Raw genomic sequence first — 22683 nt, forward strand, 5'->3', positions numbered from 1 at the left:
TATGCACATTTGTGTGTGTGTCCATATTTTCATTGAGAGATTTTTTTGGTCCACAGTGTCTTTGAGTACTAAAACCATGCTAATAACATCTCTCCAAAGCCCAAATAAAGCAATTAACAGAAATTAGTAAGTAAGCAATGTGGGTTTAAACGAGCTGCTCATGCACACAGTGGGATGTGCGGGATCTGTCAGATCCCGGGCAGGCACCGGGGTTGTGGGGTGGCAGACTCTGTGGTTATGTTTACACCCAGTCAGTGGTTTCACCCCATGCTTACCCGTCCCTGGTGAGTCAGTGTTTCACAGAGGTGTATTTCGTTCTGTGTTGAGTGCACATTTAATGGCGGCATTCAGTTGCCACTGGACTGATTTGGGGTCGAAGCGTTTGCCTGGCCCTTGTTAGCCTATACTGGGCAGTGCAGGCCATTGGGAAACTCCATCCACTTTCGCCAGACTTTCTCCAGCGAGGGTGTTAGACAGTTGTGTGCTCTAAAGAATCCATCAATCTCCTATGTTTGGGTACTAGACTCAAAATGCACTTTTCTCTGGTTTCCTCCATGCCAAGGAACTTCAGCTGCTTTCTCAAGGAAGATGGACGTAGAGTCCCTCTTTATTTTTCAACCTCCATTACTCCCTGCTCGTACCCTGAGATGTAAGACTTTCTCCAGAACCTGCCCCTTTCACCTGACCCACGTGGTTCCTGGCTCCCTTGAACCGGCGTCTGGCCTGGGGGGGGGAGGTGTGTGGCCCTAATTGATTCACTTTATGCAAACAGAGGTGATGCTGAGATATATGGGCAGCCTGAGCACAGGTCATCTTGTGCTTATCAGATCTTGGCAGATAAAGCTGGAGGGATAGGCTGGTTTGGAGGTAGAAACATTCCAGTTGGCCCAAGGCACTGGTTTGGAATCTTTACCGATATTTTTTTTTTCCCCATTTGAAAGCATTGTAGGAAGTATAGACAGTATTAATCATCTATCACCCATCCATCTTTAATAAGGATCTAGCTGAACTGTTGTCTTTCGTAAGGTTTTGTCTGCCTCTTTAAGTGATGTCTCTAGAACCTACAGTAAATGTTCTGCCTTCATCGCTCTTTTAGAAACCCAGGGCCGATCATCGCTGTTATCTTATCTCTTTCCACTTATCAATTTTGATGAAACTCTCACTCAGTGGCTCCCAGCTGGGGATGACTTTTGACCCCTAGAAGACTCTTGATGATATCCACAGACATTTTTAGCTGTTACATATGAGGTGGGGGAGTGTTCTGGTATCCAGTGAGAGAGGCCGGGGCCTGCCAAAGAGTGTACTGTGTGCAGGACGATCTCCCCTACAAAACCTCACTCACACTGAAGTAAGAAGTCCTGATCTAGTGCCATCCATCACAGTCATAAATTGTTAAACATCCCCCGTACACCTTCCTTCCTAATGCTGTCCACCTGCTCACAAAATTCACACACACACACACACACACACACACACACACACACACAAATAAAATTCAAAAACTTTTCTGGGTACTCTGCGGGGAGTTCTTCCTTCCCAGACCCACCCATCTGGGAACGCGTGAGTGGACGTGATAGGCAGTGTCCACCCACGTTTTAAAAAGCAATGTCCTGGTATGTGTCACATTTTAGACCCCAAACAGGGCTCCTTCCTCAGAGCAGTGCATCAGAGAGGGGAGAGGGGACCATAGTCTACTTGCCAGGCCAACTCCGAGGACAGCTCGGGATTGAGAGCACAGGCAGAGCTCATGGCGGGTGGCTGGGTGCTTCTGGGAGCTTCCAACAAATGTCCCAGTGAGTCCATTTTGCTGCCACTTATTTTTCATTCTGAGATTCAGGAAAGAAGGTTTGAAAACAAAGGTCTGAAAAACGACTCCACTAGGTTCTTCTGCTGGGGGCTGAATTTCTTAAGTCTGGCGATGTCTGTTTTCTGTGGTTCCCTGCTTGTTTTAACTGCAAGTGGAGACCCTTACTCCTCACTTCTTAAGTCTCGCCATCGGACAGCCGCAGCTCCCAGAGTAGGCGTAGAGGAGGCCAGTTCTGAGTGAAGCCATTCCTGACAGTAAGAGTTAAGTGTTGAAATAAGAGCTCCCGTAGCCTCTGAGCCAGGGCTGCGTGGAGCTCACACGTTACTGTGGACGTGCTTGGGAGAGAAGGGTGTCGGGAAAAGTGCCGAAACAGCTGTGGCATGTGATGCAACAGGGCTGTGGTCACTGAGACCCAAGCACCGTGGAAAAGAAATGAGGATGTGTCCTGAAGCCCCCAGCAGGGGGACTACCAAGAATTTTATTTTCCAAAAAGGAAAGATCCAGATCTTACCTAGGGAAGTGTATGATATCCACGGCCAGCAGCCACGTCTGTGTCACTGAATGTGAGCACATGGAAACTGTTGCAGGACCGTTTTTCCTCTGGAGCCTTCTGATTAGTGCATGGACTTTTCTCATTTCCTAAGTCACTAATTGTCCAGGCTGGGCTCAAATGTTCGATCCTCCTACCTCATCTTCCCAGAGAACGGAGATTACAAGCACCAACTTGACACCAGCCCCAGCCAGGGCTGCTGCTTGTTTGCAAAAGAGGGGTGTCCTGTGCATTGCTGAATGTTCAACAGCATCTCTGGCCTCTGTCCAGAAACAGAGATACCAGTCCTCCCAGTTGGGACAAACGTAAGTGTCTGCCGGCCGTGGGGGCAGGGTTGCTCTTGATTGAGAACCAGAGGTATGTGTCCTTGAACGAGTCACTTGACCTGTCAGGGCCAGATTCTGCCCTCCTCCTCCAGGGGTGGAGGTACAATGAGGGTTGATTACCTGAGATAAGATACAGGTTGAGGGTTATTCTTTCCTTCATAAAATCTCTGCAGGTGACAGTAACTGTGGAATAGACAGTGGTGACTTGTCCACTCCAACAACAGCAACCAGCAGCACCATCAGTCAGGGCCTGGCTTTCCTTGGTTCAAGTGGTTAAGTTTCCCAGGCAGGCGGAAACATCAGCCCACAAAGTTCTGAGGTCCCGAAAGGGTTATATGAAACAGGCACTGAGATGTCAGATTAGCGATGGCCGAGATGAAATTAAATATGTACTGTAATTTGAAGCACTCACTGTTTTTCATGGGAAAAGAAGTTCTCCCCACTTAGCCTTTCCAGCTCTTTTGTCCCAAACACTAATGGCATGCAAATATTTATGATTCATACCCGATCGTATTTTCACAATAAACACTGCATTGGAACAATGAGGCAGAATAATCCCTTTGTTCTGTGGCTGGGCTGTGCAGGCTGGCACCCAGCAGCCTCGCATTCTTCCTGAGTGGCCACAGCTGCCTCCACCCAGGTTCAGGGAGTTTTATGGTAGTGCTGCTGTGGCTGCCTTGGACTGGATCGCAGGTATCTTGGCTGCTTTACCGGAAGCCTAAGGTTTTGACAAGGTTGTATCACAGCCTTTTCGTAGATTGCAAGTGAATGTCTGCACACATTTCTCTCTGGTGGCCACATACAAATCAGAGCTGGTTAGCATTTCAAGAGGTATCTTACTGTCTTATTATCTTGCATTCCGGGCAAACCCCTGGGCCATAGATTGCATTAATGTCATTGTGTCTCCCTTAAGATACCTCCAATTCATTAGCACCCCTTAGAAACACATGCATCTATTTGGGAAGAGTCTGTGGCTCTTCAGAAAGTAGCATGATGTCACGTGAAAAGTGGACACACTTGCAGGACCCCCTGAGATGTGCAGGCCTCCGTATCCCCTTCTGTATCAGATGCTAAATTGAGATGATGTGTATGTATTAAGATTTAGGAAAGAGAGGTGCAAACCACCTTGATGTTATTCTTCCTTCTGCACTGAGAAGTGCCGAGGGAGAAGGGAAGAGAGCCGGCTGCTCCGACATGTCTCCTTGAATCTGAAAGTTAGGAAGGACGCATTTTCCGCTATCTGTTCCTTCATAGCAAGCAATTTCTATCCCTCTATTGCTCCTACGAAGGACCTCATTAAATGAAAGTGCCTGAGACATAGGAGGAGCACGAATGAATGCAGGCCTGGTAATAACGTAATCACAAACCCTTGCTGAGCACTGACTGTATGTCTGTTCCTCTTCTGTCCTAACGGTTGTCCCCTGAGGTCACTTACTGAAGGCATTTCATTCAGCCGTTCATCCGTTCTGTATACACCGTGCGTCTATGGTGTGCAGGTGCTGGACTAGCATCGGAGGTGCAAAGGTCAGCTGTGGAGAAAAGTCACACCCTTGGGGGGCTGGGGGAGGGCTGCTCTGAGTGCACAGCATTGTGGCAAAGGGTGGGTGAGGTGCATACTGTTTAACCTGTTAAAGGGGCACAGGGTCTCCCCAAATCGTCATCTCTGCAGAGTCCTGCGTGGACAGGGAAGCTGCCCAGGTGGGGGCATCCAGCAGAGAAGGCGGAGTGGAGAGGAAGAGCCAAAGGACTCTCTAGAGGCCACTCCAGAGGGCTTGGAGAGGGCCAGGCTGGGAAATCCTCACTGGAGATTTGGGCTCACTGCCATAGAGAAGCATTGGCAGGTTTTAAACCGTGAGGTGCTGTCACCAGATACCTGTATTATAAGGACATGTAGATGGCAGGTGAGGAAGGGAAAGGACATTTGGAGAGTGCTGGGGTGCTTCGAGGCCAATCCAGAGACTGAGAGCTTATTTCTCCTCACAGGCAGCCTCAGACCCCATTGGGAAAAGGGTCACCCTCCTGAGCAATCAGCTGCCACCTCAAGCAGACCTCAAGCTTCCTTCTCTTCCCTCCTCCCTGTTGGCCCACCTGCCTCTCCTTCTGCCTGCAGCAGAGAGTCAGGAGCCTGGTGTGCAGGAACCAAGGACAGAGACTGCCTTCCCTTCTGAATGCCCAGGCGTAGGGCTCCCTGCACAGCTGGGTGCAATGTGGGTTCCAGGCTGTGGGCACATGCAAGAGAGGGGTCAGCCAGTCCCAGGCGGCTGCTTGGGCCACCTGCCCCATGTGGCCCTTGGCTGGACTACACCACCTGTTGGGTGTGCAGGGCCTGGGGAATGTGGGTGTGCCAACCAGTGAGCTATCCCAGATGGAGGGACAGAGTGACAGGTGTGGCGCTGGCCTAGAGGGCTGAGAATTCAGCATCTTGGACACATTTGGGCCAGAGCCGGCTTACTCAGCTGAGACCCTTGGGGACTACAACACAATAGAATTCGGAAGATTGAAAAGGATGGAATTGGGGGAGAGGCAATGTGAAAGCACACTTGATGGTGTTCGGGGGTTAGCTCATGTGTCGTCCCTCACTGTCGAAGAGAGGGTGGTTCCGGTTCCATAACCGGCTGCAGATACCCAAATCTGCAGATGCTGCAGGCCCTTACATAAAGTGACATTGTATTTGACTAGAACTGTGCATATCCTTCTCTCTCACCCTCTTTAAAAATCATCTCTAGGTATTCACAATGCCTAAAACAGTGAAAATGGTATGTAAATTGTTGTGCTACTGTATTGTTTAGAGAATAGTCCCAAGGAAAGAAATCTGTGCGTTGTTAGTTCTGATGCATCTTTTTTTTCCTGAATATTTTTGATCTGTGGTCAGTTGAATCCTCTGAATAGGAAACCTCAGATGCAGTCACAGAGGCCGCAATGAATTCATTGTGAAGGAAAAGATTTTTCTCCCCTGGTTCTTTTGTAGGGCTGAGCACTTCACTGCCTTGGGAAAACAAAACAAAACAAAAAAAAGCCGGGCTAAGTGGAATTAGATGTCATGCAAACCCAGCTGTCAAACCAAATGTTGATAGAGCAATTACAGAATTCATCAGACTTTTTTTTTTTTTAACCTCGGAATCAAAGATACAAAGATGCATCAAATGCAATCCTTACCTGCAACTCATTTCCAAAGAACTTTTCCAGAAACTTACTTTATCACAGCGTCAGTTTTTTTCCAAATTAAGCAGCTATTTTTCAAATGACTCCCTGTTCCATACAAATGCCATTTGTCGAGGGATTTATACTCTGTTCTAAAATCCCCCAAATAAATTAATTATACAGCTCCACTGTTGAAACGAGTGGTATCTGGGTAAAGAAATGCAAGAGGAGTGGAAGCATCAGTTTCAACTGTTAAGATTGTGCCAGTGGAAAAATGAGAAACCAAAATTGAAAGTACGTTCTGAAAAAAATACTCCAAATTCAGATTGCTGCAGATGTAAAGGTGCATTCATTTTAATAGTTTTGTCTGTGATCAAACTTAGACCCAAAGTAATCTAGAGGCCAAGGAGAAATCTTCCTGCAAACTTTCAGAGTCTTTGGGGATTTCCTGAATTTGTAAAGAGCAGACTTTGAGACCTCCTTGGCTCTCTTGGTTTTCAAAAGCTGAAGGCTGTTTTGTTTTGTTCTTTCCTTTTATTTTTCCTTCCTTCTCTCCTGGGTGTTTAAAGTTTGTGTTTACAACCAGCTTTCCTGCTGATACACAAGTGCATTAAAAAAAATGTTGCAACTGAGCTTCTTGAATGTGACCCCCCAGAGCAGAGGGATCCTTTGCGTGCAGCCTTCCTTTGCATGACAGAGGACAAGTTTCACATCCCCTGAAACTGCTCCCAAAAGAAGATGATTCACAGATCAAACCCACACCGAGGACAGTGACAATCACAGAGCCACTTAGAAGCTGTCACAGAGGCCCATCTGCCCACCAACCAAGCTTTGGAGCCCATTGTCTTTCTACTTCGTAGGTCTCCCTACCCAGGCCTTTTGGGGAGCAGTGTAGACATTCGCAGCAGTCCAGAGGTTCAACCATTTCCAACGTGTGGCAAGGAATAGAGGGTGCGGGGCCATGTGGAACTGCGGGGTCCACCAGCAGCAAGGTGGCTGTCAGTCTCTCTCCAGCCCCGACCCGCCTGGCCTTGGAGAGTGTGCCACGGCAGCAGGTGTCCGGGAAGGCTCACCCCGTGACCTTCTTCCTGACTAAATAAAGCAGTTGTACTTCGTCCTGGCTTTAGATGGACACACTGGCGTCAAGGGAGATGACACATGCTGCTGTGGCCTGGCTTGTTTATCCAGCGGATCAGCCTGTCACCGTCGTGCCTTGCAATGGTTACCAGCTGGCGAGGCAGAAGTGAATTTGAAGTTCGAGTTGAACTTGGGCCTCGTAGCAGCTCTGTCACCTGCTACCTTGCATGTACGTGCACGCACATGCAAACCCCCGTGTGCACACACGCACAAACTTCCCACCATCCGACATCCCCTGCCACTTCCTCCCTGCTCCTCCTCCCGGAACCTTGCACGCACACAGCTCTCTGGTCTTCACGGAATCACGTTCGTTGTGTCTTTATGCTTTCACGGATATTTACTAAAAGCTTGCTTGATTCTTTGCTTTTCTATTTCATTTTACCTGCATAATAAGGCCATCAGCTGGGAGGCCCATTATGGCCATCCATTTCACAGATAGCTTTTGGCCAGGTTTCTGTGTGTCTGCAGAAGGCCGCAGTGCTCCTCATTTCCCAGCGACTGCTGTTGCAACTCCTCCTGCAGGGCACTTGTGACCCCACTGTCCCCCTTCAGCCAAGAGCTGACACCTCTCAGAGGTACCCATGGGGCAGCCGTGGGGTCACTGGTGCCCTATCTGAGCCTCTGCCGGTCTCCTGAGCCACGGCCAGCGGGTACTTCCAGGAGGACAGGGACTCCAGCCAGGCCGCGTCCATGAATGTGAACTCTCACGGGGCGGTCCAGCCCCTTGGCGCCTGCGTCTGGCCCTACAGAGCTGATGGGGCTGTGGCTGTTCAGCCGACCTGTTCTCCATGCCTGCCTCTGATGCCTTGCTTGCTCTTCCGACTGCAGCTCGCTGAGAAAAACACTTGAGAGTCTTTCACTTTCCACACCCACGTACTTAAAATACCAGGCCCACAGGTCATTTTAATGAGCAAATCTGGTTAATGACATGTGTGCTCCGGGGCACAGCCCTAATTTCTGCAGGTGCTGGCTAAGCAGGGCTGTGATGGGTGGGTGGAGGGCAGAGCACTCACCAGACACGCCTGGTGGCTACCTGCAACCTGTGGTCAGGGTTGGTGCCAGGTCTGGCTGGAAGAAGGAAGCCTGGTGGGAAAAGGAAAGAATATTATTTCGGTCTACAAGATAATAGACAGAGGTCTGTGAGCTGGAGTTGTAGGCAGAACGCATTGCGAGGGATACAACCAGGTCAGCTCCCCTACAGTGACCCTGGTAGTGAGATGGAAAAGCCCTATGTGGTAGCTTTGGCTGCGGTGTTTTGGAAACTCCTGTGACTACACCTAAAATGATGAGTGTAAAATAATAAAAATTATGATGATGAGCAATGATTTTGCAAATATTCACTTGGACTGAGTTTCTCCGCAAGCAGGCTAGCCTGTGGTTAACCAAGGGGATGTCATGAGTGTTCAGTTGCCAGAGCCCAAATTCAGCCCAGGAAGGAACTGCTTTTGAACTTTAACCCAGGTTCACAGCTGTCAAAGACAGTTTGTACACATTAGAGTCACCAGGGCAGTTTTCACTTTCGGGGCACAGTGTCCGAGAGCGGCTAAAGTATCATGAGTTTGGATTCCTGCTGCTAGTGCCACAATTCGCATGTAGAGATAGGAGGACTCTAGTACTAATAATGCAAAGATGGGTGACTGTAAAGCTCAGAGATTGGAATCCTGATGTACGCATGCACTGTGTGACTTTGAGACAATTACTTAACCTCTCAGGGTCTTGGCTTTGCCACTTACTAAAAACCATGAAATCAGTGCTGTTTATTTCCTGAGATTGTTGTGAAAAACAAATGAGAGAGTACATAAGAAAGTGTTTGAAAAGCTGTAAGTTCTATAGAGGCCTCGAAATACCAGTATTAGGAACACAAACATCTGTGGCTATCATTTCGGAAATTGTGGATAGGACAGCTGTAGGAGAAACACCACAGGGGCAGAACTGTTTCAGAAGGTAAAACACACTTGCTATGTGTTGACTGGGATTCTTAGGAAGTTTTATGTTTGTCCTGGGTGGAAAATTGTCCCTTTAAAGTCCAAGTCCATCTAGAGTCTCAGAATAGACTCTTAACTTAGGAAGAGCAACTTCACAGTATAATTAAGGCAAGGTCCTACTGGATTTGGATCCATGACTGGCTCTTAGGAGGAGGGGACACAAAGTAGGAAGAGACGGGTTACAGCAGGCTATAGGGTGCCAAGGACTGCATGCGATGCCAGGGCCCGCAAAGAGGCAGGAAAGACCCTCCCCACTCGCCGAAGGAGCGCATTTTGGCCTGCACTTCGATTCCAGACTTGTGGTCTCCAGGACTATGAGAGTAAATATCTGCTGATGAAGCCACTCTCTGGCAGCCACAAGAAATTAATACAGATTTGCAGAGGAAGCCCTCAGGCACCCAGAGAAGATACAGCCCCAGGCTTGCCAGTGACCCGGGAGCCATCCTTCCAACCTCCTCCTTGTGCAGATTGGCAAATTGAGGCCCAGGGAGGTGAAACTTTTTGTACCAGAATCCAGCCCATGTTGCTGGAGGAACCTATGGTTGCTCTCTGTCTCTTCCCACCCACATACACATGCTTACCCAAATACACAAACACATGCATGCACAAATATACACACCTCTGTGCACACACACATGCACACGCATGCTTGTATACACCCTGGGCCTTGTGAGGACTGGGCAGTGCCACTGTCCAGTGCTAGTGTCCTTAGGTACTTTATGTTTTCCATTCGAAGCTTCTTCCACCCTGGAGTCCCCTCCTGCTGTCCTCTTTTCCCACGTGTGTGAGGGACACTTCGGGATGTAGAACGTGACGTCTGCCTTCAGAGATGTTAGGCCTAGACCGGTACAAAGCCCATCCAGACCAACAAGGCTAGGAGGAGGGAGAAGCAGTGTGGTAGTGGCAGGGCCTTACCAGGGAGAAAAGATTCTAGAAGTCAGCTCCAGGATTCAGTTGTGATGATCAAGGCACAATTCTTGCATGAGAGGGCTGGATGGTCATGAGCCCCTGGGAATGTTCCTTTACCAGCGTTTGGCCACATGGATACGGCTGCTCCAGGGCTATGGCTGCCGTCACCCCGTGACCTGTGGTTAGAAAGCCAGACTGACCACAGCGATGGGCAGCTAACTGGGTTCCCTCCCTGGAGGGCCAAGCTAAGCCTCTTCTGCCCAGCCTTCCATCCCAGCTCTGTGTCAGGGACAGAGCCCCTCGTGAGTATTCCCTGGTCTAGAGATGGCAGACCCATAAAGTCCAGCTGGATTCTTCCAGGATCAGAAGACTTTCAGACATGGGGCCTCCCCATGCGTCATGGACCACCACTGCCCAGAAAACATCCTCACATGTTCCCTCAGACAGATCATTTGAGACTTTGAGTACAGTGCCACGCCGGGCAAGGCAGCCTTGTCCTCCGGTAGTCACTTTCTGTTCCTTTCATCACAGACTTTAAGAGATGGAGTACAAATCCTTGGGGGTTGTTTGGTGGAAGGTTTGCATGGTCAGGAATCTTTGGTTTGCTGTGGTCAAAGATTACAGTTTCATTGAACATTTCTCTGTAGCCTTCCTTTGTATTAAAACATGCCTGACAATGGAAAATATTCTGTTCTTTCTATCTGGGTAAAGGAGGAGAAAGTGGAGTTTTAAAATACTAAGTGATTTTTTGGAGCAGATAAGAGTGGATGGGCAATGGTTTGTTTTCTTTTATTTATTTTGGATTTTATTTCATATCACCTGATTAAGAGAAGAACTTGTGTTGCTTAAAAACTATATAGATACAGGATTTAAGGGCATGCTTAGTCAAACATTATGATTCCATTATAGAACTCTGAGAAAAGAGAAGAGACCTAGTGCATGAACACCCACACGCACCTTGAATACCAGGTGGTATTCTAGTGGTTTCACTCATCTTAGTTCATTTCATCTCCACCAAAAGTCTGTAAGGTAGGGATGCATATATCCATCCTCCAGGCAAGGACCCAGAAGCACAGGGAGGTCTAGATCTAGGGACTTGCTAAAGGCCAGTTAGCCAGCATCCATCCTCAGTGCCGCTTGGTCAAGAAGAAATGCATTGAAATGAGCAAACTAAGGCAATAAAGACGAGCTTGCCTTTCATAAGTATCTGTAAAATATTTACATGGAGACCTAGGTACATGTTTCTATTAACAGCACTGGTTAAATCTCAGTCTATAAGTTACATATCCTTAAGTCTATTTATTGACCAGAAGTCATTCTGGCCAATTATGAATGCCTCTCATAACAACTGGAATTTGTAAATAATATTTAAAATCAACCAGCAATTAGTATTTTTTTTAAACACAGAGACAATCACTCTAATTTAGCAAATCTTCAAACTTTGAAATTCTAAGTTTTCTATGCCTCAGAAGTATAAACAATATTAGAGAGGAAAAAGATGGGCATGGCCTCGTCGTTCCTCCTTGCCCTGATTGTACAAAATAACTGGGGAGGATGATATGGGCAGAGGGGTAAAGACGAGGGCCTGGGAGTGAGTGGCTACCAGTCTGACTCGCAGGATTCCCTGGAGTCGTGACTTGAAAGAAAATCAGTTCAAGTCTCTCTTGATCCTGTTGTTTGTTGATGACTGAGGCAGATTTACGAGTTGAGAAGTGTCCTACCTGGCGAAATAGCAGAGGTGTGCATTCCAGAATGTTAGCAAAGCCACACTCAAGGCAGGAATGGGACACCGGTCACGTGTGCTGAAGTCCTGTCTCCTTCCCGGTTTGAGAGGTGGAGAGCGTAAAGTAATGATCAGTCACCCAGCAGATAGATTCCCCTCCTTCATTTTTGCTCTGTTTTGTGTCCCAACAGGCAAAAGCTTCACTCTGACCATCACCGTCTTCACAAACCCTCCTCAAGTTGCTACCTACCACAGAGCCATCAAAATCACAGTGGATGGACCCCGAGAACCCCGGAGTAAGTGGCCCCTTGAAACCTCTTCCTGGGGGGAAGTGGGAGGGATTTCAGATCCCTACAGGGAGAAGGAAGTTTGTTGTCAACGCTCTTACTCCTCAAAGGTGTCTCTGGGCACTGGGCTCTTTTTGAACATCCCCTTAGGGGTCCCTGGAAATAAGCCTGACTCGTGTGCATGTTAGAACTGTTTGGGGACTGGGTGAGACCAAGGAGTCATCACTGAAATACACAGAAAAGTTCAACAGGGTTAGAAACAAACAGGGAATGGACATTGGTCAAGTACAAGATCGGCCCAAAGAGGCCTGAGGATTCGAGTGCACTACAGGGGGCTGATTACCATCCGTGCTAGCTCTTTATTAATTTGTTAAGGCTGGAGATGAAAACTATGAATATGTTCCTTTTCTTTCTGTGGTACAGATCAAAAGCCCGTTACAGGCCAGGGATTTAGCTCAGTGGTTCTGCCACCTGCCTTTCAAGCACAAGGACCCAAGTTCGATCCCCAGTGCCCCCCCCCGAAAAAAGCCAATTACAGAATTGTTTAAAATAGAGAATGGAGGGGTAGAGGAGTGCCTGGGGGAAACCAGTAAATATAGAAAGATGGGACCCAAAAAAATAGCTCCTGTGGGGAAAGCTTTTTAAAAAAGGAATGAGGTTGTTTAGTCTGCAGAGAAGATGTCTTCACAGTGACTTAATGACTATCTTTGAGTAAACATGAGAGTAATACTGCCTTCCAGAGCCACACCCTGGCTCAGGAGCCGCCGGCCTGCAGTTCCGGGTCTGTGGGCCACCTGCAGCCTGGGCCCAGCACCCGCATGTCTCCAAACCATGCCAGGTCCCAAGTGGGAAATGAGAGTCCTCTCTTCTCAGAGTCTGGAGGATTGAAAAAAATGGGGCTTCCTACAGTCACTAGAAGCTGCCATTCAGGGGACACCAGGTAGAATGGAAAGAGAATGTCAGGGCTTTGGGACCAAACGAGTACTTCAGGCTGTAGCAAGTTTCAAGGCCTCTCTCTGAAGCTCAGTTTCCTCTTCTGCAAAATAATGATAATGAGAGCTTTCTTAGAAGATCAAATAAAACGATGCTATGGAAATAAAGAATGAGCTCAGGAAATGAGCACAGTCCCCTCCACGTGACCTTCTCAATATGGTGGTTCTGTGGGGCTCTACAGTAGCCCTCTGGGGCCCAGCTCCCTCCACATGACCTTCTCAATGTGGTGGTTGCGGAGGGGTACTAAGGTAGCCCTTTGGTATGTAGCTCTCTACAGAGCCGTCCATGATCATGGCAGCTAGAGCAACACCCTTTACTGCGGGCCTGACCAAAACCTCCTGCATCTGGATCATCCCTTAGAACCATTCCCTTCTCTACTGCCACTTTCCCAGTGCCCCTGAGGGGTGGATCCCACAGAGAGAGCCCCCAAGCCCACCAGGGTCCCCTTGCCTGCATTTGCTGTGCTCAGTGGTGGGCTCCATGGCTGACTCCTCTCTCTCCCTGGAAGCCTCCAGCCTTTTCTCATTAAGCCCACTGAAGCTTTCTGGCTATGCTCAGACTCCAGGAAGCCTAGCACTTGTCCACACCCATGATCCTCTTTCTATGTGGAAAGCAGACCAAAGACACGGGCCCACATCATTGTCGCACAGCCCAGGCAGCACCGCGGCACTTCCCAGTTAACGGAGTAGAAATGGCTACCTAAAGGCACAGACCAGCCCTGTGTTAAACATGACACCAATACCAATGGGCTGTATCTTTCCACAGAGGACCAGAGAGAGGAAGCGAGCATGTGTCACGGCAAGCCTCAGGCTCAGGGCAAGGTGGTTGTGAGGTGTAAGGAGGCTGGTGTGCAGGATGAGAAAGGCTCATCTCAGGGGCTGTCCAATCCCTAACTCTACAAACAGTAACAGCAGCCATCTTTGGACAATTCAAAGGCTGGCCTGGCTGAGGAAGAATCTTAAACCAGCGGACCCAGTTCACCCTCCGCTTTCGTTATTCTCTGAGGTGTAGAAAAGGCCTCACTGCCAGCATTTCCTGTAACATTCACGGAACTGACGAGGTGGTTGAGCCTCAAAACACAAATTGGTGGCTGCTCTGACTTTTAAGAACAGGCAGTCAGAAGGGAAAAATATGTCTTGGTGATTGTAATGGGCTGCCTGGATACACAGTGTACAAGGCCCCTGCTGTTTTACAACTTAAAGAACCAGTTGTTAGGAGAAAGGCCCTTTGACAAACCCAGGAGATTCGCTTCAGAGAGTCTTTCCTGCCAAATGGATTTGGGGTATAGGGAAAAATTAAAAGTGCAGAAATGAGAAGTGTGATATACAGAAGTGTTTATAGCCCCAGGTAGATTGTCTCATGTTTCACAAGAGACTTCTAGAAAAAAGCCAAATGCTTACAGGCCCCCGGGGCAACTGAGGACATGCTCACTTTTCTCTTGCCTGTGGAGCTGGGGTGGGGGGCATTGCTACTAAGTTTTCTCCACATTTGTTCCTTCTTATCTGAACCTCTGGATTCAAGGTAGGGGCTTCTTTTCGGTGGAGCTGTGCCCTCTGTCTCTTTCCAGCACTGTGGTAAGGGGACCCTAAATGCAGATCGGGGCACCAAATGGTGTTAGTCTCTGTGCGAGAGACCTTCCTGGTCTCCTCTGTGATGGTGGCGCTGTGAACACTGGGCAGCCTTGGCAAAATAGCTCTGGCGTTGCCAAGTTGAGTAGCGTCACAGAGTTCTTTTGTTTCCGAAATGAAAGACGCTGAGAGCTAAAAGGGATCTGAGAGAGCAATCAGGGTAGGCGCTCAAGATACGGAAAAGCAGCCCCGAGAGATGAGGGGACGCGAGAAGTCAGAAACAGAACGAAGAGTTTCTGACACCCACCCTAGGGTATCCTGCCCTGTCCTCCTGCTTGTCCCTTCATTGCTTTGTTTCTTCACTCAGCTCACTGTCTTACATCGCACCTCCTATAAAGCCCTGTCGCCCCTGTCGCCCCTCTCACCTGTATCCTCGGTTTCTTCATGTTGGAGACAAGGAGTTGGCTTATGTGACTGTTTACCTTGCTCTCAGCTCTGAGCACAGCAAGGGCAAATGGTGGCCCCTCATCACAGGTGTGGAGCGTTTAGTGGGAGGTGTTTGTGCAAAAGACCAGAGGCGGGGGTTGCTTCTCTTCATCAGCCTGATGTTCGGGCGCCTGAGGGAAGGACTAAGAGTAAAAAAAAAAAAAAAATCCTCACTCCACCTTCTGGTTGTGCCTGTAGGAAAAATTGATGTTCCCTCCCCTCTTTCATGGACCTCAGTAGTGAAGCCACAGTAAAAGTGCATTTCAAAGAGCGTGAAGTATCTTTCATGTCAGATGATGACTTGCTCTTTGGCACCGACTGACCTGCCACTTAACAGTCAACATTTGTTTTGTTCATATTCCATGGGAGTTTTTTAAAAGTATCTCAGACCAGTACAGAAATTAGTACTTGTTGAACCATTCAATTTATTACAAAGAAAGAGAGCTGTCCAAAGATAGTCTCTGTTCAAGGTTGGTTCTTGCAAGCAGCAAAAAGATGTTTTCAGTTATTAGGCAGAACGCTTAGTAACTTAGCTTGTTAAGGCATTGAAAGACAGTTTAAGCATGAAAGATACAATGTGAAAGGCATTTTCCTAAAAAGCTATTTAATAACTCTTGCATGTAGTAGTTCTTGTATTTCTGGAGAGCTAATGAAAACGGGCCAGCTCTTAGCCCATCTATGTCTAATTTAGGTGACTCTGTGATAATACTGAAATACCAAAGCACAGTCTCTACAGGTGTTTCCTAAAATAATTTGAAGGCATAGCGTGGCTCTGTGTGGTGGAGAAGGGAGGATATTTTGCGGAGAGGAAGCTGGAGAGAGAACAGGTAGGGAGGGTACTGCCTGATGGCTTGGCTCAGGCAGCTCTTACCTGTCTGGTCAGGCACCCATTACATCTGGAACATTGAGAAATCTCATTGAAATTCAGAAAGGTTAATAAAACAAATACTCGCTATTTCCTGGGGCAACTTGTGCCCTGGGGGAAAGGAGTCCTTTCCTAGTGATGTTCTCCTTGAGTTCTTGAGATTTGCCTTTGTAGACAGGAAGGTGGAGTCCTTGATACAACTCTGGAGAGTTCTACACCTTTGTAGTGTGGTAGGTAATCTTCTGGTTTACTAGTTTTATATATATAGAGATAGATAGAGACAGAGAGAGAGAGAGAGAGAGAGTTATAGTTAAAATGGGTCAACCAAAGGGACTAATACTTTGTGGTGTGCAGTTGTTATTTTAAGTACTTTGTCAAAATTATGTCCCCACAGATAATAGTTTTCTTCTATGACATTGAAAGAAAGTAGCAAAACTATTATATATACATGAATGAAATGGGATCTTTATATGTGGCAAGTATATTTCAAATGAAGAAACAAATGAAAAGTACCTGTCAACTTAGAGCGATAGTGGACTTAAAAAAAACTTAAAAGTCAAGGTTGTCAGAAATGTGTGGGATGACAGTGGTTATGGATTATTCTTATGATTAAGTAGAGTTCTTTTTGGAAAAGTTACTTTTTTCTTGATAATAAAAATACCTAAAAATAATAATAGCTAACATTAGAAAATGTTAATTGCCCAATATGGAAAGTGCTTCGCGCACCTTAGCTTCTGCAGTCTTTGAAAGAATGAGTTAAAAAACTAAAACAAAAAGAAATTGAGCGGCTTGCTCACTGTCACCCAGAATTGAAACTAGAAAGTCCTGATGTTGGAATCTGTGGATTCCAACCGATGTCTGTTTCTAAGAACTCTGCTAGTATTTGAGCTTCATCCTATGGTAATTCCTGTTTGGTTTTTTTGTTTGTTTGTTTGTTTGTTGTTTGACTAGGAGAGTTTATCAGTTCAGGTGTGGTTCACATACGGTTTTCTTTGTGAAAGCAGAGGCCTACAGCCTTTACACTGACAGGAAGGAATCAGTCTCCCTCCAGGCACGGCTGGAGCGAAGCCCTCAGAAAGTTCCTAACCTAGGCATTGCCCAGAGGGTCCCACTTGTCAGATGTTGGTTCTCCCTGTCACCATGGTCTGCTTGGGGACCTGGCAGCAGTGGGGACCTAAACCGAGGGCGGCACACAACACAAACCCCTGGCTCCTGCGCTGGCATGCAGGACAGGTGAGTAAGGTGACAAAAGTGACCGCCAGGGCAGCCCTCTGGGCTGGGTCCCCCTTTAGGAGAGGGTTCCGTGGGAAACTGTGTGTCCCTCTTTGCTCCCAACTGGTTGTTGAAATATCAGATAGATTTATAGATCTGTGATCTCAGGGTGGTGATTTCCAGTCCTCAATCGCGTTGCTCCTGGGGAATCACTTCAAGCCCGGCTGCTGGATAATCAGTTATGATCTACCTATTCCCTCTTCCCTTGGAGATTTCAAATGTCGGATTGGATGTGGGTTGTTCCTAGGTGAAATCTTGACCCACAGTAATGATTCTTCCACCTCTCTTACCCGAATACATAGTAGGAAGGAGACAGGGTCAGAGAGGAGGAAGATGTGGACTGACTTACACCTGCCCTCTCCCCACTTTGAAAGGCACTTCCAACTAAGGTGGAAATGCTGGGGGACTTTCATGCTGGTACTTTAATTTCCTCTGTGCTGAGCTCCCTAACTACCTGAAGACTTAAACAAAGGCAGTTGTTAAAGTATTAATGGCAATCATGCCTAAGAATTTCCAACAAAATTTACAATCACTTCCTGTTTATTATTTTTGTAGTTCAAGGAGATTTCCCTGCCTCTTGAAATCAGGCTAAGGTCTGGGAAGAATCCCGGAGACAAATGGGAATGAGAGAAAACTCCTCAGAAAGGCACATGCTTCTGCCCTTGGAAGCAGCAATAACCCACTTGATATGACTCCCAGTAAGCTGGGGAGGGGCCAGTGAATCCTCTAACTACCAAGAAGCCACTAAGAATTCTTAGAGGGCGTTTGCATTTTTATAGGAAGGGAAAAAAACAGCATTCCTTTCAAGTATGGGTAAAAGCCCAAAGAAATAATCTAATTCAGGGAGACCACTGAGAGAGGGAAGAAGAAACATGGAGTGAAACTATTGCTTTGACTATCTTTTTCCACGCACATCATTGCAAAACTGCGTTAGTATCGCGAATACCGTGGCAGTGAAGCTAAGACCAAAACTAACATATTGCACTTGTTAGAGTTCATTATATGATACACTAAAAGGGGGGAAAATGCCCATCTGCATTTAGGCTTCCGTTCCTTAATCTTAAAATGTGTAAAAAGATTTATGGATCCCGAACTCAGGGACATGGGTTTTTCACACTGGCGCCACCAGACCTGTGGGTGTGAACCTCAGTAATTATCTTAAGTACTTTAGTCCTCATTTTCCTCTTGGGTCGAAGTAAGCAATGGGACAAGATAATCTCTAAATTAGTTCCCACTCAAAAGGGGGTAACAAAATATTGTCAGCAAGATAGAACCGCAGGTTCCCCACAAGTGGGGCCCTACACAGGCCACAACCTCCAAACCTCCTTCCTGGGTGAAGCCACCCTGCCTCACAGCGGACAAATCCGCAAGCACCCAGGTTCCACATTAGGTATCATTTTTTGCTGTAAAGTTTTGAGAGGGCTCTGTAACTTGTTTTTGAAATTCTCTGGCCATGAGTAACTCATTTAATTTCCTGTGGCCTTGATTCCTCTGCCATCTACATGGGATCTTGACCAGCAGTTGGGTCCTCATGTTTGCCCTAGCTGATTCTGGGATGCCAATGCCTGCTTGGGTGTCTGGCCCAGCAAAACTTTGTAAAGCAGGGACAGTGGCTGTCCAAGTGTCACGGGATTGGGAGCCTGACGCCACAGCCTCTGCAACTTGCTCAGAACCCTGCCTGGCACACGGCAAGGATTGGAAGAGGTCAGCTATGATTTGTGTTTCATCTTGGAATCCTTTTGGAAATGAGAAAATTCCATAAACAAAAAAGGTCTGTGAAGCTTAAACTTAAAAATTCACGAAGTTGCCACAGTGTTGCATTTTTTTGGCATTTAATTAAACATTTATATATTTTGATTTTTTTTGTTTTGTTTTCTTTTAATTGTTTTAGATTTAGACTCAATAAAACTTCTTTTTCTGGCATATGTGTGGGCCTTTGAAATACTCTGGGCACTGTCCCTAAGTCCCTAAAGGGTGAAACGGACTTCCCTTCACACATTGCACTTGGTGAAAAAAGCCTCAGGGAAGCCGGGCAGGGTGGTGCATGCCTGTAATCCCAGCACTCAGGAGGCTGAGGCAGGAGGATCACTACGAGTTCAAGACCAGCCTGGGCTACATAGTGAGTTCCAGGTCAGTCTCAACTACATAGTGAGACCCTGTCTCAAAAAAACAAAACAAAACAAAACAAAAAAACCCTCAGGGAAAAATCATGTCTTGGTAGGGTCAAAAGTTGGTACTTGAGATCTAATTTAGGTGCTTTTTAATATATACATGATACAGCGGAAACAGCGTTTCTTCCTCACTGTTGTAGGAAAAAAGCATAGTTCTTGTAGCGCATCCTTGGGGATCCTCAGGAAAGTGGCTTTAGGATCCCTCACAGATACCAAAGTCTGCAAATTGTCAAATTCTCTATATCAAATGTGACAGTGTTTGCATAGAACCCGCACATGTCATCAAATACTTCCGATCACCTCCCGATGACTTACAGGAGCCACTGTAGTGGTGATGCAAGAGCTGTTATGCTATGTACTTTCTAAGGAATAAGGATGAGAAAGAGTCTGTTCAAGCTTTTTAAAGTTCAATCCAAGGTTGGTTGAGTCCTCAGTTGCGCATTACAATGCATCTGACTCCCGGCTTTCAAGTGGATTTTGGTTATTTTCATCCCCTTAGTCGCTTTCCATTTTTCATTTCATAGAAACTTTCCGTGCATTTTCCCAAAGGTTTCCTTTTTTTGTTTTTTTCTGTAAGCCATGCACCAGGCAAAGGCATGAATAGGAAGGTGATAGAGTGGGTCTCTCAGAAGCCCACCACTTCCACCAATACAGAAGAAAAAAGAAAAATGGCCTGAAGTTCCTCTCACATAAGTAAATCCTACTCCCCCTCTTCCTGGATCTGTGTTCAAGTTCAACTGAGCTGATTTACAGTTTCTGAGTTCCGTTCTTTCCATATGCTTTTCTTTTAAAACCATTTTTTAAGGAGGCTTGCTGTTTGGCTGTGAACTAAGAAATGTTGGTATTACAGGAGGAGTGAATTAGGTGTAATTATTATATGTTAACAGCTGTCCTATCAGACGTATCACAAGACACTGGCATTTGGTTGGATGGGAAGATCTTTTTCACCATGGAAGTTATGTACCCTCATTGAGAAAGTTCACTCTACTCAGTAGCAAATACTAGATGTTCCTCTATAGGTGAAAGCCACCGCGGGGTTGGGGGGGATTTAAGTATCCCAAACAGAGTTCTTTTCTGTGTGCCTTTTTGAAAAAGGAATGCAATAGAATTAATCTGCCGAGTCCCTAGACCCTTAGAAAGTCAGTTACTGGCAATAGCTTAGTTTGGCGTTTCCGTGAGTCACACATAACTGTACCCAGGTTCCATTAAAGTGCGTATTGACTAAAGCCTGTTCTGTTACCAGGATATTGCGCACTCGAGTGTGCTTTCCTGTGCTGAAATGATGAGCATTTGATATTGTATTTGTTTGCTTGATTTCATTTTTATTTTCATCCACCATGATGAGAAGTCATCTTTTGGTCATTTGATATAAAAAGTAAATATTTGAAATAAGTGGGGTTTTAAGTACTGTATAAGTTTATGGCCCTCTTAGATTTATTCCTGTTATCTCCTTAATTTTAATTACCTCTGAGTGGCTGTGCGATATTTCTGATTCATTCATTTTAAGGAGATCAGGGGAAATATGCAGAGACATCTTTTGCTTTTTCCTGACATTGTCTGCAGGGGAAGGCTCAGTATTTCAGAGGTGAGTCGGATTGCCCACAGGACCACAGGGAGCTGCAGGGAGTGAGACAGGAGACTGGAGCCAGGCCTGGCTTCAGGGCTGATTCCTGCTACTTACCAGTGGGGTGTTTCCGTTTTATCCTGGGTAGAGTGGCCTCCCTGATACGCATCTTGCAGGGAAGTGATGATTAAATGAGATAGACCAAGAGGCAGGCTGGGGGTGGGGGTGGGGGCTGAGGGCCCCAGTGCCAAAATTGGCTCTCCTTGGTGACTACACAGATCCCCACACCCCAAACTCTGCTCCTTAGGTGTACAACCAGGAAGACCACATCCCTGTTGGGGATTTCTTGTGCGGAGCCAATGATGCAACTGAGGATATAGCCCAGTGCTGGGCACAGATGTCTCCCTCAATGGTATCTCTTATTACTCAAGCACACACCAGTGACACAGGCAGGAGGTCCCTTTCCACTGTTCGACAACCCTTACAGAGGGAAACAAGTGGAATTCTGCCCAAAACTTCTGCCAAGTTTTTAGAAAAGAAAGAAAAAAGAAAGAAAGAAAAAAAAAAAACTGGCATATTGGGCCCTCCGGATATAGCACAATGAGGGCTTTTTTCTCCTTTTCCTTCCAGTGTACCTATTAGTAACTCCAAATGCTGAAGCCCTGAACCAGCTTCCACAAATCCATTTCTCATGAAGCACAACCACATTTGCTGTATTGCCCAGGTTCTTTGGAGGAGAAATGGGCTTTTTCGAACAATTAGATGGCTTTATCAAAACACGGTTCCATTTTAAACTGAGAATTTAGCATGCAGGCTGGTGTACGACTTGCCAAGGTTTTTAGCATCTAGAAGATTCCACTGGGCCAGCTATACGATTAAAATAATAATGATAATACAAGTCTGTCCACTATGTAGGGTTGTTTTATATAAATTGAGATACTGTATATCAAGGTGTGTTTTAAACCATCCATCTTCTAGATAATAGAAATATAATATGAGTTAAATAAATGAAAATGATAATAGAAAAAATCTATTTGCATTTTGCATATATTATACAAAAATCTTAGTGATACTAATTAAAATGATTGGTTTCTTGAAGATGGATTTCATTTTATTGTGTCCTTCAAGGCTGGTAAGAAGAAAATCACAGTGCAGAAATAGACATTTAAATCAGCCAGCACTGTGAATCCACACTTTCAGAAATTTTGCCTTGTGCCATTAGAATATCTTACTATAGCTTTTGCTCACATCTACTTACCTTATAAAAATGTGGAAAGCAAAGAAAGAGGCCTTGGCAAACTGTGGAGAGTAGAGTTTTATTTGAATATATATTTTTTCTTTCCCCAAACCAAAAAACAGTTTTTCTCCTACAACTGTATAATCCCATGTTCTTTCCATGAACTGTATTATACCGTGTTCTTTCCATGTTTCTGCGAAGCACACAGCCAGAGGCCCGGGAACAAAGATCACAGTGCAGCCTTCTGGGACCTCCAGCCTCGTTGTCCCCCCATGGCTTTTTATATATGGTGCTGCCTGAGATTTCTGGACTGGGTTTTGGGAGGTGAAATGCTACACCCTTGAGCTCTGCTGCCAGTTTCAAAAACTGCAGCTGCTTGGGGGTGAGACTCTTCCAAGGCCCAGCTTGCTGTCAGATTCATTTGCTGACCTGCAGGCTGCCTGCCTAGCCGGGCCAAGATCAGAGAAATCCCTTCTACTCCTTGGGTGATGCAGCCAGGCTCAAAATAAATAGGTAGCCCAGTGTGGGGAGTAAGAACTGGAAACCAGTGAAATCCCAGTCTTGAGAGCTAGGCTGTGCTAGGAGCTGCTGCTGTGTGGAACTTAAAGAAACCCTGTGTCCTAGGCAGGGAAGAGGCAGGCCTGGTGGAAAGGACACCGGCC

At 46.5% G+C, this 22683-nt stretch overlaps 1 protein-coding gene across 1 annotated transcript in view; it reads left to right on the forward strand.

Annotated features, from left to right (window-relative positions):
- The window catches only part of Runx1 (RUNX family transcription factor 1), a 228618-nt gene that overhangs the window by 156969 nt on the left and 48966 nt on the right, over positions 1-22683 (forward strand). The window contains 1 exon segment of the mRNA XM_010611298.3: positions 11770-11874. Within this exon segment, the coding sequence (XP_010609600.3) occupies positions 11770-11874 (105 nt within the window).

The sequence above is a fragment of the Fukomys damarensis genome, unplaced genomic scaffold (assembly GCF_012274545.1).
Source record: "Fukomys damarensis isolate Sample0158 unplaced genomic scaffold, DMR_v1.0_HiC HiC_scaffold_24, whole genome shotgun sequence".
NCBI classification, from domain to species: domain Eukaryota; kingdom Metazoa; phylum Chordata; class Mammalia; order Rodentia; family Bathyergidae; genus Fukomys; species Fukomys damarensis.